We start from the raw sequence: 16221 nt of genomic DNA, 5'->3' as shown, positions 1-16221 counted from the left end.
TTTATCCAAGAAGTGATGAAGGTGATGAAGATATCAGTCAAGAAACACCACAGTCTAGCAAACCTCAAAAGTCGACCGATAGGCTAGACGGTGCCACAGAGTCAACTAATGAGCCTGTCAAGAGTCAACCGGAATCATAGAAGGAGACAACTACTCATACGAGTGCAGCACATCCAAATGAGTGGAGAAGTGAACCAGAATATCCTCAAAAGGTTTATCATAAAAGAAACAAGTGAAGGAATGAAAACCAGGGGAGCTCTCAAGAAAAAGAAAAATACAGCACTCATCTCCCAGATTGAACCAAAGAAGGTTGAGGAAGCCCTAAAAGACTCCAGTTAGGTACAAGCAATGCAGGAAGAACTGAATCAATTTGATAAGAACCAAGTTTGGAAACTGCTGCCTAAGCCTGCAGATGCTACTGTAATTGGAACAAAATGGATTTTCAGAAATAAGCTCAATGAAGATGGAAAGGTTATGAGAAACAAAGCCAGATTAGTAGCTCAAGGCTACTCACAGTAGGAAGGAGTTGACTACGATGAAACCTTTGCAGCAGTAGCTCGACTAGAGTCTATACAGATTCTTCTTGCATACGCATCCTTCAAACGATTTAGACTTTTTCAGATGAATGTCAGAAGTGCCTTTTTAAATGGCTTTGTTGATGAGGAGGTATATATATAACAACCTCCAGGTTTTGAAGACTCAAAATTCCCTTACCATGTGTATAAGTTGACTAAAGCTTTGTATGGACTCAAACCCACGAGCTGGTACGAAAGGCTTAGTTCATTTCTACTTGATCATGGATTTATAAGAGGTAAAGTAGATACTACACTATTTAGCAAAAGATCATCAGAAGGTAATCTTATTATTCAAGTTTATGTTGATGATATTATCTTTGGTAGTGCTAACCCTCTTATGTGCAAGGAATTCGCTAGTCTTATCCAAAGTGAGTTTGAAATGAGCATGATGGGAGAGCTTATGATTTTCCTTGGACTTCAAATTCAACAATTTGAAGAAGGAACGTTTATGTGCCAGACGAAATATACAAAGGAGTTAATTCAGAAGTTTGTTATGAGCAGTGCTAAAGAAATTGGTACACCAATGAGCCCGTCAACAAGTCTTGACAAGGATGAAAAGAGAAATCCTAGTGACGAAACCAGATATCATGGAATGATAGGCTCTTTGCTTTACTTAACTGCCAGTCGGCCAGATGTTATGTTTATTGTATGTAAATGTTCCAGGTTTCAATCAGCTCCTAAGGAGTCGCATCTGACTGCAGTAAAGAGAATAATTTGTTATCTCATCGGAACTATTTCTTATGGACTATGGTATCCACGTTCTAACAAGTTTAAGTTGGAAGGTTTTTCAGATGCTGATCTTGCAGGTGATAAGGAAGACAGAAAAAGCACTAGTGGAACATGTCAATTACTGGGAAAGGCATTAATATCATGGAACAGTAAGAAACAAGGCTCATTTGCATTATCCACAACGGAGGCAGAATATATTACCATTGGACAATCCTGTGCACAATTACTATGAATATCTCATCAACTGGGTGACTATGAACTATTATTTAAACCTATTCAAATATTTTGTAATAACTTAGTGCTATATGTCTCTCTAAGAATCCTGTGCATCATTTCTAGGGCTAAGCATATAGACATCAAACATCATTTCATTAAAGATCATGTCCTCAAGGGAGATATAGAATTATCATTTATTAGCACCAATGATCAATAAGCAGAAATTTTCACTAAGCCTTTACTTGAAGATAGATTTTGCTCCCTAAGAGAACTAATTGGTATTATTTCTCTTGATCATAAAGATTAGGACCTATGTGTTAGTTTTAATTCTTGTGTGCCTAATGTTTTTAATTTTGTTGCCTCCGATTTCCCTCTCTTTTCCAATCAGTCATAGATTTCAAGAAAGGAAAATCAATCATCATGACTTTTCACTGACACCATTTCCTTTGTTGCACTCAACCGTCAAAATCCCGTCCTTTTTTAATCCTCTGAACTACTCTTCTCTGTCTTAATTGTTCCTATCGCTCAGAAAGCCTCCTAAAAAATCCTTTAAACTCTTCCTCAAAATATTTCCATGGCTAAAAACTCCAAGAATCTGTCTGCCTCCACTAGAAAAAGTACTCGTTCCAAGGGAAAACCCTCTTCTCAGCCCCCAGAACAAGTAGATCTAGGGTCTGACCACTCAGAAGGGTTTGCCTCCTCTCAGGCAGAACTATCAGACCACTCTCACCAAATAGGAGAAAAAGCCCTTGGAAAAAGGCCTATGGAAGCCCCCCATGAATCTCTTACTCCCAAGAAATCCAAATTAGACCTCTTGATTTCTCTAGAATCCGACATCAATTTCTGGGATACCCCAAATAGGGATTTCTTTGTTGCTCTGAGAGACAAACCCATTGCTCATGTCAGGGTAGTCGACCTTGACGATATGGAGGTCCTCAACTGTAAGGTAAAGGATCTGTTTGTTTCTCAAGGATGGTCTAAATTCCCCTCTATACCCCCTCCCAAAGTCTATGAACCTTTAGTGAGATGTTCCATGTCAATCTTTGCTCTAGCAAGCCTGATAAGTTGGAATCCTTGGTTTTAGGTAAACGCATTGTCCTTGATTGTGCCATGTTTGACTTAATTTTTCAATGTAAGTACTCTGATTTTCCTATGCTTTTCAAGAATACTTAGCCTGATGATTTTGAAATTTCTTTTGATCAAGAAAAATGTTGTATTGCTGAGTGTCCATCTGATTTACTTCCTAACCAGTTAGGTCCCAGTTATGTTAGTTTTGAAACCCGAGTTCTGGCCCACATTGTTGCAACTACTCTTCTTCCTCGTATTGGATCATTCTCCACCTTCTCTTAACGAGATACCTTTCTTGTCTACTGTCTTGTGACCAAACTCAAGGTTAAACTATCCTCTTGGGTCATAAATTTCATGATTGAGAGTGCTGATGATCCCACCAATTTGCCCTATGGTATGGCTATCACCCATGTTTTGGAAGCCCACAACATCTCTATCTCATAATACCATTTTGTCTCTGTTTTAAAATCCTACAACTCTAGAGCTTTCGCCAGTATGGGGTATGTGTGTGCTAAGGGTTCCTGGGTGGAGAAACAGGAAGGTGAAGTCAAGAACGTTCAGCCTGACTGCCATTGACAACAAGTTGACCATCATCAAGGACTTTCTTGCTGCAACTCAATCCACTGTTGGGGACATCCATGTGATCTCCAAGGAGACTAGGTCCGATATTTCAAAGATGAGGGTTAAAATTCTCAAACCTAGAGAAAATACAGTCAAAGCTTTCAAGGAAGTACATGACAGGATTGATGGGGTGACAGTTTCAGCCAATGCCAGCTTTGAACGTCGATTTGCACTCGCTTCTGATTCAATAGCACGGAGACTTGCGCAAAGGGTTAACAGTTGATAGGTAAGTCAAGCAGTAAAGCAGTAAATCCACTAAGAAAGGCACTAATAGCTATTCACTCACCAACAACTTATTTCTTGCGTCGTTAATTGTAGAAGTTTCAAACAATCTATTTTTGCTGTTTTGGACTGGGTAACTAGTTGCTGGGTACTTTTCTTTATTATCGCTAAACTCTGCATGCCTATAATAGTTGCCTATGATGTGTCTGCCTCTACTTGATTTGCTATAATTAGTATATATGCATATCCCCTCTTTGTTGATGTCAAAAAGGGGGAGAAAGAAGTTGTACATTGCAGGACAGACTGTTGGAAACTCTTGTTGAAGGGGAGTTGACTGAAGTATATGCAACACCTGTTGAGGAGGGAGGGGTCGACTAACTATGCAGCACCTGTTGAGGAGAGTCGACTGAAGTATATGCAGCACCTATTGAGGGGGAGTCGACTACAGGGAAATTATCTGTTGTGTTTATATATATATATATATATATATATATATATATATATATATATATATATATATATAACTTTTGTCATCATTAAAAATGGGGAGATTGATAATTATAAGTTTCAACGATGAAAAGTAATACATCACATTTGGTGCAGGATCACAAGGAATAAAATAAGGAATCAAGAAGCAATACCAGTCAAGAATAGATTAACGAAACAATCTATAACGGGAGCTCTAAAAGCAACGCAAGGAAAAGAATCAATGATTAGCGATACAAAAGGAAGAAGCAGCGGAGATCCGGAAGAAGAATCAATCTGTGATTCTATAAATGATTGACGGAAGCTATTACTGGAAGGTCCCAAATTAAAGGGAAACGAGATCGCAAAAGGATGCACTGAAGATCGTTGAAGCCAGAAATCAAGGGATCTAGCGGATATGCCTCAAGTGACCAAAAGATATGCCTAGCGAATGGAAAGCTCGTCAAGACCATAAATCAAGGAAGATCAACGGAAACTTGACTTTATTCTTGGAAAGAATCAATCTATGATTCCTTTCAAGGATCAACTCCCTTGGGTTTGAAATCTCTCAAGATTCACGTCATTTAAGAGTCAAGAAGGCCTCATGAAGTGTATATATACATATGTTCCGGACTTGAAGAGGATATACTTTGAACGAACCATTTTCACTCCTTTTGTTTTACTCCAAACAAGCATTGTAGTTCTTATAGATTTGCTGTGTAATTAGTGAGAGAAGAAAAAGAGATAAACACTGGTGAGGCATTGTATCAAGAAAAGAAAAGTGACATAGAGATCAAACTGTTGGTGTAAAGCTACATCAACCATTCTGTACTCAAGAAACTTCGATCATCACTGAAAGAGAACACCCTTGCAACCCAAGGGGACAGGAATAGAATTCACATTGAATCCGTACCAGTATACAATTCTGGTGTCTTTATTTCTTGCATTTTATTTATGCATTACTATTATCCTGTTCTTATTTCTAATAGACTAATTGATAAACTAGTCAACTATTAATAATACAATTTTTAAATAGGCAACTCACCCCTCCTATACTTTCACCCATCATATTTCAGGCGTTAAAGGGAAGTTTTTAAAAAGGGTAATCATTACTTCAAACATTGTTTAAATATGTGTGGTTAGTATAGTCTTGGACTACCTATTATATTTTCAATTGACAAACTAAGATTATAGTCAATTTCATTATTAACTAATGGCAAAAAATAAATTTCTTTATATGTGCAAAAATAGTAAAATCAATTAAAATGGACCGAATGAAGTAGCAAGTCACACAAAAAGAAATTATTAGTAGTAGTTTGAGATCCTGGACTTTAGATCTCACTACTCTCAACGTAACAAAAGAGGATAAGGAATTTACTCATCCAACAAGAGTTACACAAGACACAAGATTGCACTGCAATGATACTCGAATTCATAAAACTTGAAAGTTGCACAGACATGGATAAAAAGACTGGCTAATTATCAAGTGATGTTCACAATAGCTTTTGGGATAAATGTCATCGGTGGTGTTCGAACTATTGTTTTTATTTTATTTTTTTGCACAAAAGTATCTAAAAACATTTTGTAAATAGAAATACCTAAATTACAGTTATATATAACAAAAAGAAATACTTACTGGAATATAAATTCTTCAATATAAAATATTTACAAAATAATTTGAAAACCCTTAACTCACCCAATTAACATATTTTCAACCCACTTGCATTATAAATTTCACATGTTACCTATTTTGATTAGTGAATAATATATACACACAAGACACAACTACTTGTTTATACAATTGATTTCAAACACTTAAAGTTATTTACAATTTATTTAGCATTTGCTAATAATGACTTATTTTCAATCACTTATGTCAAACATAACTTTTTCCTAAAATTGTTTGCTATTATGTTTTTCAAAAGCTACAATCCCAAAACAAAACCAAAAATGAATAGGCTTATATTAAAAAAATTAATTGCATCCTTTTTTTTTTCCTTTTTTTGGAGAAAAGTTGAGATACCAATGGATGAACATGCTTCTACTTCCGCCTACTTTGCGACTAAGGTCGATTCTCAATTCTCAGTGCGATTGAAAAGGATAATATAAAGGCGACCACAAAATGCCTGTGAGAGTGGTGGAAACTTCTTCTACGCCTTCCCAGCCTTCAGGTAATCAACTTGCACTAAATTTCTCGCTTTTTAGATATACTATTTGATATCATCAAAAATCTTGGGAGGTGAAATTACGTACTGTATATATTTTTATATATACTCTGTTTTCTAAATCGAAGTTTCAGTTTTGATTATGGACATATAAATTGAGATTCTTAATATAGGGCCTGACTTAATCAGCGTAATGTGGGTTAATTTACAAAGTTGGCATTTTTTTCATTTTTCTTTTCTTTTTTGAAGATACTTTTGAAAGGATCTGGGCCACTCACTTACCCAGGTTGAATAGTTTAAAGATTCTTGGCATGTGTAATTTGCTTGTAATTTGAATTGGATTTCTTCAGTTTCTGATTTCAGTATATTTAATTGTCATAGTGATAAGAATGTGCCGCTGAGACTTAAAAGGTAAGTTCTACAAGGTTGTAGTTAGAGAGCACAGTGTTGGCTTGTCAAGAACTCTCATACCCAGAAGCTAAAAGTAGCCGAGACGAGGATGTTGAGGTGGATGTGTGAGCATACCCGGTTGGATAAGATTAGGAATGAAGTTATTTGGGAAAAGGTGGGAGTAGCCCTGTGGAGGATAAGATGCGGGAGGTGAGGTTGAGATGGTTCGGGCATGTTAAGATGAGAAGTATAGAAGCCCCAGTTAGAAGGTGCGAGCGGTTAGCCTCGGTAGGTAGCAGGGAGGGTAGAGGTAGGCCTAAGAAGTCTTGGGGAGAGATTATTAGGCGGGACATAGCGCAGTTGGAGCTGACTGAAGACATGACCCTAGACAGGAGGGTGTGGAGGTCAAAGATTAGGGTAGAAGGTTCGTAGGTAGTCGAGCATTTCTCTTTGTCTTACTCAGTTCGCTAGCATTAGTGTTAGTATGTTATCTTTTATACATAGATGGCTATTACTACCTAGAGTTTGACTGCATTCTTGGATTCAATCAGTGTTATCAAAGGCGAAAAACGCAAAAAAGCTCTAAGGTCCTTTGGAGCTTTAAGCGCAAAGCGCAAAAAAAAGCATGGGCTTTCATGAAAAAAGGCACAACTAGAGAAAAAGTAAAAATATGCATATGTAGTCTAAGAACAATAATTATAAGCATGAATAACAAATATATGGACAAAGAAGTTTAAAAAAAAGATTACAATAAAGTGAAATATCAATAATTTAGTGTCGCCTTTTCAGGATTACACTCATTGGCAAGTAAAAGTATGTCTTAGAGCCTTGATGCGACACTGAAGCGCCCACAAAGCGAGGTGAAGCGCTCAGCATGTTTTGAGCCTCGCTTCAGGGCTTAAGCGCGCCTTTGACAACACTGGATTCAATTATTTCATCTTGCTGTTATTCCTACTTGTTGCAGTTACCTTTTCTTTTTCAGTCGTTCTCTAGCCGAGGGTCTATCGGAAACAGTCTTTCTACCCTTCCAAGGGCAGGTGTAAGGCTACGTACATCTTACCCTCCCTAGACCCCACTTTACCCTCCCCAGACCCCACTTGTGGGAGACTACTGGGTTTGTTGTTGTTGTTGTTGTTGTTGTTGTAGTGTTAGTATTTAGTATTCACTAAAGTTCTGTACTTTTTGGTGTCAAATTATGTGATTGTGTTTTGCCAAGTAGTAAGTAGTTGTTGCATGACTCAAATGCTCGTCTTTTTTCAACTATAAAGGTGCAACTTCAGGAAATACTTTGCCTCCAGCCTGTACGCTTCTAAGTGTCGGACAGGTGAACTTCTGCTGTCATTTTCTCCTTCTGTTTCTATCATTTCATTTCTTTGGAAATGCATTTCCCATTTATTTACGCGATATTATACTTGTATAGATGTTGTCCTGTAACATTAGTGTAGCCTTCTTGTGTTCGTTTTCAATTTGACAGTTTGTTAAGATGACTTTTTCCTGTCATTCTTTGACACGAGGTTTTATTTAGAATTGTTTCATTAGTTTGGGCAAGAACAGCAGGACAAGTAATATTTTAAGAACATGAAGAGTGATCAAGCAAGAGAGAAAGGAGTAGGTGAGACGGGTAAGCAAAAAAAATGTTAAGTCAAAGGCTATGATCAATTTGTGTCGCCCACGACGGAAGGCAGGCCAATGAGAGCGGGCAAGCAAGACTGACAGGCTTCTAGGCTTGCAAGCTTTTGAAGAAGGGATGCACATATTACTTTAGGCGAATTCCACATCGAAATGAGAGGAAAGTAAAGAGCTTTATAAGATATAACAGGTACGTGTACTTTTGGCCTCGATAATGGCGTAGCCCAAGGGACAAATCTGTGAGGTCAGGGGCCAAAATGGACAATACATATTATTGACTTGGGTATATAGTACAGAGTCCCGCGCTCCCTCAGTACGATAGTGGGGCGAACCTCAGTGAGGACGCTGAGTCCCCGGGGAAGGAAAGAATGTGACACCCATGAGGGAGGGCAAGCTGACGAGGACGCGTCAAGCAAGACTAGCAGCTTCTAGGCTGACAAGCTTCTGAAGAACATGTCACTTTAGGTGAATTCCACATCGGAAAGAGGAAATTGAAGAGATTTATAAGGATAACACAAGTTCACATGGTATGCATGCTTTTGGGCTCGATGATAGCGTAGCCCAAAAGACAAATCTGTGAGATCTAGTGGGCCAAAGCGGGCAATACGTGCTACGGACTTGGAGTGTGACACGATCAGAGAGGAATGAGCGTGAGAGCTTGTCTAAGAGAAAAGGCCAAAAAGGGGAAGAAATTCAAAACTGAATTGTACAGAAAATGATCTATGCACATGTCTCTAACCAGCTAATCGGCTTACTCCAGTCAACTATTTATGATTCCATTATGAGTTGGTGTTTTTCATTCTTTTGTCGCCGAGATACAGTACAGCAGTAGCCACAATATCTCTGTGGACATTCAACACTCCCCCTCAAGTTGAGGGATGAAAATTTTTCTTGATTCCCAACTTGGAAACCAATGTGCAGTGCTGCTACTTGCCTAAACCTTTGGTCAATAAATCTGCTCGTTGCTTTTTTGGTTCTATGATTATTTCTGCGTTCTTGCAAACCCTATACCAGAGAAAAACTGAACTCCCCTATCCCTGATTTCAAAATTGTACTTTGTTCTTTGCTTGTTGTATCACATCCAAACTGTATAGATGGCAATGATCAGAAAGTTATTGCCTAACCTCTTGTGGACAGAGCGTAAGTCATGCTTGCTTTGATTGAGATCTAACTTCAGTGAGCATCACTGAGCTCCGAGTTTCATTTTTTGAAGCTTGTTTGAGTCTTTGAGACCATAAAGTGGTTTAAAAGCCGACACACCTTGTTCTTCTCCTATCTGTGATAACCCTGAGGTGAAGCCATGTAGGCCATCTCAAAAAAGTCATCTTGCATGAAAGCATTGTGGGCATCCATCTGATAGACAGTCCACTGATCAAATGCTGCAAGGGGGCCTGCTTCTCTCTGCCACACTTGCGGCTTATGGTGAAAAGGGTATCATGGTGGTTCAACCCTTCCTTCTGATTGTACTTTTTGGCTGCTAATCTAGCCTTGAAGCTTTCGAACTTAAAGTTTGTGGCTTTTCAGCTTGTCACACAGGTGAAAAGTCTCATCATTGCTCACTGCATTGTTTTTTTCCAGGCCTTTTCTGGGACTCAGAATGTCTCAAGTCAACAAAAAGATGAAGCGTGGAGAGTAAATGTACGAATTCAAGGTTGTGACCTTGATCATGGGTATCTCTGTGGTACAATGGAAGCTCTTAATGTTCCAATGGCAGATACGCCAGTAAGAAGCCTGTGCTTTTACTTCAATGAGCATCAGATCTCTTTGCTTCTTCCTTAAATATCTTTGATACATGAATTTGAAGCTACTTTAAAGAATAGGCATCTCTTGAGTGGTTGAACCTTTTTGTTACATTCATATGAAATTACACAGGTGAAAGGACGTCAGTTGAAATGTCATTGATCAGTGAACGAAGATGGTTCTTAATCTAACTGCTGGTCCACTTTGTCTTTTTTCTACCATTACAAGTTGTATTGCAGTGACAAGTTTTATTCGACAACTCCAAAGCTTTTCACTTCTTCATCCGGAATACTTTGAAAATCACTCCACACTTCATGGCGACAGTCTAAATAATATATCCAAGAGTTTTTGTTGAAGAAAATTTCCTCTATGTGGTTGTTTCTGTCGATTCTGTACTGCAGAGAAAATATTAATATGCTTTTTCTTTCCAGTTTAGAAAATGCTGTTGACGATTTTGCTTGCTGTCTAGTGTCTACTCTTAATAACTTTAGATCTTATTTTGGACTTTGCATGCTAATGTTTCCAGTTTCCAGCCTCTATTACATAAAAGAAGAGGCTTCTCAACCTCACTGTCCAGGAAAGAAAAGGGAAACTAGTTATGAACTGCTGTGTCCATGGAGCTTTTTTTACTCTTTTATTTTCCAAACTTGTTTTGAAAAAGCTTTTCTTGAGCCGAGGGTCTATCAGAAATAGTCGCTCTACCTTACACAAGGTAGGGGTAAGGTTTACTGTACACCCCACCCTCCCCAGACTTCATTTGTGGGATCTCTCTGGATATGTTGTTGTTGTTTATTCTTTGCATAACAGCAGTCTCTCTCTCTCTCTCTCTCTGTAGTTATTTGGTTCCCATTAATCTCCTTATTCCGGCAGAGCAGTCCTCGGTTTCGTAAGACATTTTTACAGATCCTCCAAGTTCAGATATTTTTGTGCATGTTCTCTAGTTCCAAGAGATTCTTTTAAGCTGTTGTTTCTGCTGATCTCCTTCACCCAAATCCCAATAGATGACCCCCCCCCCCCCCCCCCCAAAAAAAATAAAAAAAACAGCAAATTTCTTATCATTCCCTTATATGCATAAAGGAGTTTGGATCAAAACCAAGTTGAGTTTTGAGAGTTTTTTTTAAGAGAGTAACGCAGTACAAGAAACCGTAGACCTTGAAACCTCACGAACAGGATTACTTCATCCTCAATACTCAAAGAATTTTTTTTGGGGGGGAGGGGGTGGAGGCTGGATGAAATTGGAACTCAGTGAATTCATTTAATTCTCTCCGGTCCAGATATAATGAATTGTGTTAATAGCTCTGTCACTTGATACTTTTGTAGATTTCCCTTGAGAGACTTTTCTACCGAACTCATCTGGTATCATATCTCTCTTTTTTATAAGGTAAAGATCTCATCTGGAATCATGTCTCACAAAGCGTGAACTGTAGGAACTCATGCAGATAAAAGAGTAGACGTATTTTCTTGAAGTCCTTGATCCAGTGTTCCATATTGGATCTTTCGGAACCATCATTAGTACAATGGCCCTTTTTCTAGAATCTTGTGAATGGAGAGTGTGACAAAAGAGAAGTCAAATAGACAATAAAATATTGGTGTCTACCTTGAACTTTTAGCTCATATGACAAACCAAACATTATTAAGGCCAAAACATAGTGTTTGTGTTCCGACAGAATGTATGTGTGAATAACTCGGATTTAATGCACGAGAAAGTAAGAAAGGAACTTTCAGAAATGAACAATCATTGTCAAAGATTCTGCAGTTATATCTCTTTTAGGATCAAGATTCTGCTTCATACAAGTTAATTTTTCTTTTTAATGTTATTTTCTTGTTAGAGCTTTACAGTCTTTTCTTCAACACATGTGAGTACGGTTCACTGCTCAAACTTTCTCTTATCTTACCTTCAACCTCATTTATCTGTTCTTCACCTTCAACAATCGAGTAGTTACCTTATTCTCCATACACTCTAGCTGTAAAGCTGACAACACAGAATGTGTAAGTGTGGTTACTCGAAGCTGAATCTCCTCGTCTGACCCTTCAAACCTATTGTTATCAGCCTTCAACAATCAAGTAGTTGCCTAATTCTCAAATTCTAGCTGTAGAGTTGCTGTTGATGGCTGGCAACACACACATACAGCTAGGTGCAAACTCTCTAATATCTAGCAGCCTTTTATCCATGAGGATAAGCTTACCATGGAGTGATTTGTCAAGTTGTGATTAGTATTCAGCATGTAACTGAAATTTTATCTTCTGCTATTCGTCTCTTTCGGGAAAGAGTGTTAACCAATTTGTTCTGAGTGCTTTTTTATATCTGTCATGTGCAAACCTCCAAAATGTCTAGGGTAACACCACTTCTTTGTGGTATCGCCAGGTAGTTACTTTCTGGGAAGGAGAAATTGTTGACACCAAGAACTATACTTTCTTCACTGGCAAATGGGGCGCCACGTATGCTCTTTTCCTTCGCTTTCTACATTGACCAATATCCATTCCAAATGGTTTGACTAATTTTTTTATAAAAAAAATAGAAGTTTAGCTAATTGGTTTGGTTTATAAGCAGATCGGAAGATGATATAAAACACTGGACCAAGTTTCCATCGTTTTCACCCCTTCTGGTAAGCAGTCAAAGCTTCTCCTTTAAATGCAGATATTCAGCCCTCTTGATCTTTTCTGCCCTTTCCAGAGCCAAGTGGAGGTCGATGGTGGTAAATCACTGGACCTGAGTAACTATCCATACATATTCATGGTAACATTTCTTGTATTACTGATTATTTGGTAAGGAAGCTTGCCTGCAGCTCATGGGATGTGACATTCTAACTTTGGGTGTGCAGAGATGGAAAGAACAATACTTCGTAAATGTTGGAACAGACTGTGGGTTGACAATCGCTGGTTTCTACTATGTGTGCTTCTCCTGTAGTGATGGCTCCATCAATGGCTTCTATTATGATCCCAATAGCAGGTATCATCTTTACCAAGCTCTTTCTCTTTATGGGTTTCCTATATATTTGCCTATCAATGTGCTCATGAACCTTCTCCGACTACTGTAACCTTCTCACGTCAGAACTTAATTCTTCCAAAGTTGATGAGGATGTGATTGAATTTATTTTGGCAGCCCTTTTCAGAAGTTAGAACTAAAATCCACAAACGAGGGACGATCAGGTTTCAGTTTTTCCTCATATGAGTTGCAGTGAACCATCATCAGGAGTCAGATCGGTAAGCCCTGGCTTTGATACATTATTTCTGAAGTCTTCCGTCAATTCCTTGATGTCAAGTGGTGGCAAAGTTTCCAATATGCAAACTAGAGCGTTCACAGAAGATAGAAGTTTGTCACAGGTCGAGTAGATGGGAGTAAAGATTAATTAATGAGTTAAGTCCTGGTGATAGAGTAGCATTTTATTGAGATTTTGTTTCAGTGAAGTATATTCTTATTATGTACTTCTCGTCCATCTGTGGAATACTCATCTTTGATTCACTGAATCACCTCATTTTAATGTCTGTTTTCGGTGAATCATTAAATGAAAGTGAGTTCTTGTACACCAACTTCTGGATCTATCATGCACGCAATTGTTGGAGGGTGTTGGTAGCATTTGACACTCAAATGTGATAGTGTACTTGTGATGCAAAGGACTAGAAACCAAGACAATATGCAGGGGTCGGTGGAGGTACCCGGTGGATTAGTCGAGGTGCGTACAAGTTTTAGACCCAACTTTTATCAAAAAAGAAAAACAAAAGTATGATGAACTGTGAGGAATTGCATATCACTGCTGTGAAGCTCTGGTAAGTTAAGTGGTAGGGCTTGAAAGTAATAGCCTGTTTGGCCAAGCTTCTTTTTGGCCAAAAATGCTTTTTTTTGGCCAAAACACTTTTGGCCAAAAATTGAGGTGTTTGGCCAAGCTTTAGGAAGGAAAAAAAAGTGCTTTTGAGGAGAAGCAGAAGCAGTTTTGGAGAAGCAGAAAAAAGTAGCTTCTCTCCAAAAGCACTTTTTTGAGAAGCACTTTTGAGAAAAATACACTTAGAAGTAGTTTTTTAAAGCTTGGCCAAACACTAATTGCTGCTCAGAAGTGCTTTTCAAACTAATTAGCCAAACACAAACTGCTTCTCACCAAAAGTACTTTTGAGAAAAACACGTTTGAAAAAAAGCACTTCTCAAAATAAGCTGATTTTTGCAGCTTGGCCAAACGGGCTATAAGCCTTGCTCGTAGTTTCTATTTCTTCCTGTCCCTTACTGGGAAACCTACTGATTCTACTCGACCATATTTCTTTTCTTTTTTTGTTTAGAAATCATGAGATTTCTGGGGTCATTGCCACACTGTTTAAAATTTGATGGATAATGGATCGTACTTTTATCCTTCTCCACTTAAATACCAGGCTCTTAACTTATTTTTGGTAGGATTCGAACTCGTAAAGTGAGCCTACCCACAGGGTTGTGCACTCTTAACGCTAGACCAAAACATTGAAGCGGTGAAGTATTATATTTCTCTTGCAACTTCTAAATTCTAAAAAAAATATGAATTTATATTTCTCTTGCAACTTCTAAATTCTAAAAAAAATATGAAAATCTTGTATGATTGATTAACTTCAAATTGTTGTGATCGATATAGCAGTATACACTTAGGGGTCGTTTGGTAGGAGGTATTAGAAAAAATAATGCAAGCATTTACTTTATGCATTATTAATACTTTGTTTGGTATATTTTTTCAACCTGTGTATAACTAATACTACATCATACTTGGCATTATCCTATGCATAAGTAATGCATAGGAAACTCTGGCATTAGTAATACCAAAGCTATTGATGCATGCATTAGCATGGTTAAAGACAAAATTGTCCTTAAAGTCCCTTAAAGCTAGAGAATATGGAGGGCTAAACAGCTATTTTTCTTAACAATTATGCAATGCATTATAATTTTAATACACCATACCAAACAGTAAATAAGAAATAATATCTGCATAACTAATGCTTGCATTACTAACCCATGCATTACTAATCCATGCATTATTAATACACCTCACTCCGCACTATTCTTATACACCCTACCAAACGACCCCTTAGATTATACATTTCTCCAAGTTCTCTCTACTCTTTCCCTCCTTTCTTTTCTCTGTGTTTTTGTTTCTATCTCTTTTAAAAAAATATATATTTATCACAAGTAGGCGCTGGTCGGATTTGACAGATTCCAATCTTACCTCTAGCTACTATGAAAGTGATGTATAGCTTATTAACACTTTAAGGAGCCTAAAAAATCTTCCTTGTCAAGAATAATATTCTTTAGTATTAATACCATTTCTTTTTGAATCCCGTTTCGGAAATTAATAGACAGTTCTTTATCATGTCAGGATATAAATATTAGAGACCACCCTTTTCCTTTACAAGGCTCAGAAGATTGCTTCTACTACACACCATTGCAAAGTTACAATGTATTTCTCCTTGGGACAAAAATAATCTTGTTTCTCTTTCGCTTAATCTGCTCTCTTTTGCTTGAAATAGTATAAAATGAATCTTCTTTCTTTTCCTTCTTTTTTCATTCATAATTATTATGAATACAAATAAAAAATTCCAAGCTACCTTCACAAAGGTTGGGGTAAGGTCTGCGTCTCTGCGTATATTCTACCTCCCACGACTCTACTTTGTGGGATTACTTGGTATGTTGTTATTGTTGTACCAATAAAACATTACAAGGAGACAGATTATGAATATGTTTAAAACTTCCATGATTTTTTCCTCTAGGATGCTATTTTGCTAACTAAATAGGCGCTTTTATGTGCATATATTATAGTGATCCAAGCTGATAACAACTGAACATTAGCTACGGATAGTAATTAGGTAAACTATAGCACCTAGGCTCTAAACTATAGTGTTTTATGAAAATTCCTCGAAGCAAATTGTGATTAGCTCAAGACACTACATATTTACAATAAAATATATGTTTTAGTCTCAAATTAGTTAAAGGTGATTATATAAATCTTTTATATACGTTCATTCGGCTCCATTCAAGCTCTCCATATTCATATGATTTACCATTTTTACGTTGTCCATTAAGTTACATCTATTTTCCTTTTTGCCTGAGTTTGGAACCGGCAATACAACCCCATAAATATTTTGCTCTACTTGATTAGGTTAAATTTGCCAACAATCACGTTACCGAAAATACGCAATGATGTCCAAACTTATCTGCTTGATTATTTAATACAATTTCATACATCTGGTGAGTGATGACTCATCTTGACCTGTAAAGCCCTTGACCATTTTCTTCAAACTTTAACTGTGTGATATTTGCCACTCCCATTTATTAACAGGTAAGTACAAGTCCTCCACTTGAAGCAATGCATATATTCCTTTTCATTCCAAAGAAAAGCTAAAACAAACAACATATAAATATCGAAAAGGAAAAAGAAAAAGAAGACATAAAG

General features: G+C 37.5%; 2 protein-coding genes across 3 annotated transcripts; both read left to right on the top strand.

Moving 5' to 3' along the window:
• Positions 349 to 1536, top strand: LOC109233719 (uncharacterized mitochondrial protein AtMg00810-like). The gene is made up of 2 exons (XM_019399585.1): positions 349 to 471; positions 922 to 1536. The coding sequence occupies exons 1-2, from the start codon at positions 349 to 351 to the stop codon at positions 1534 to 1536; spliced, it is 738 nt and encodes a 245-aa protein (XP_019255130.1).
• On the top strand, positions 5883 to 13402 carry LOC109233292 (glucose-induced degradation protein 4 homolog). 2 transcript variants are annotated; one of them, XM_019399115.1, is made up of 8 exons: positions 5883 to 6067; positions 7720 to 7775; positions 9659 to 9802; positions 12186 to 12259; positions 12369 to 12426; positions 12495 to 12557; positions 12643 to 12770; positions 12924 to 13402. In XM_019399115.1, the coding sequence occupies exons 1-8, from the start codon at positions 6019 to 6021 to the stop codon at positions 13000 to 13002; spliced, it is 651 nt and encodes a 216-aa protein (XP_019254660.1). In that variant the 5' UTR covers positions 5883 to 6018; the 3' UTR covers positions 13003 to 13402. The 2 variants fall into 2 exon arrangements, with proteins under 2 accessions (XP_019254660.1, XP_019254661.1); XM_019399116.1 differs by having other exon boundaries at positions 5885 to 6067; positions 12372 to 12426.

The sequence above is a fragment of the Nicotiana attenuata genome, chromosome 10 (assembly GCF_001879085.1).
Source record: "Nicotiana attenuata strain UT chromosome 10, NIATTr2, whole genome shotgun sequence".
Taxonomy (NCBI): domain Eukaryota; kingdom Viridiplantae; phylum Streptophyta; class Magnoliopsida; order Solanales; family Solanaceae; genus Nicotiana; species Nicotiana attenuata.
The sequence above is the reverse complement of the archived record's forward strand: the minus strand, read 5'-3'. Positions and strand labels throughout refer to the sequence as shown.

Coding starts and splice junctions, on each gene's coding strand:
- LOC109233719 (XM_019399585.1), top strand. CDS start 349: ATGCAGGAAGAACTGAATCAATTTGATAAGAACCAAGTTTGGAAACTG. Junction 472..921: donor AGCTCAATGAAGATGGAAAG/GTTATGAGAAAC, acceptor CTTATGTGCAAG/GAATTCGCTAGTCTTATCCA.
- LOC109233292 (XM_019399115.1), top strand. CDS start 6,019: ATGCCTGTGAGAGTGGTGGAAACTTCTTCTACGCCTTCCCAGCCTTCA. Junction 7,776..9,658: donor CGCTTCTAAGTGTCGGACAG/GTGAACTTCTGC, acceptor GTTTTTTTCCAG/GCCTTTTCTGGGACTCAGAA. Junction 12,260..12,368: donor ACTGGCAAATGGGGCGCCAC/GTATGCTCTTTT, acceptor TTGGTTTATAAG/CAGATCGGAAGATGATATAA.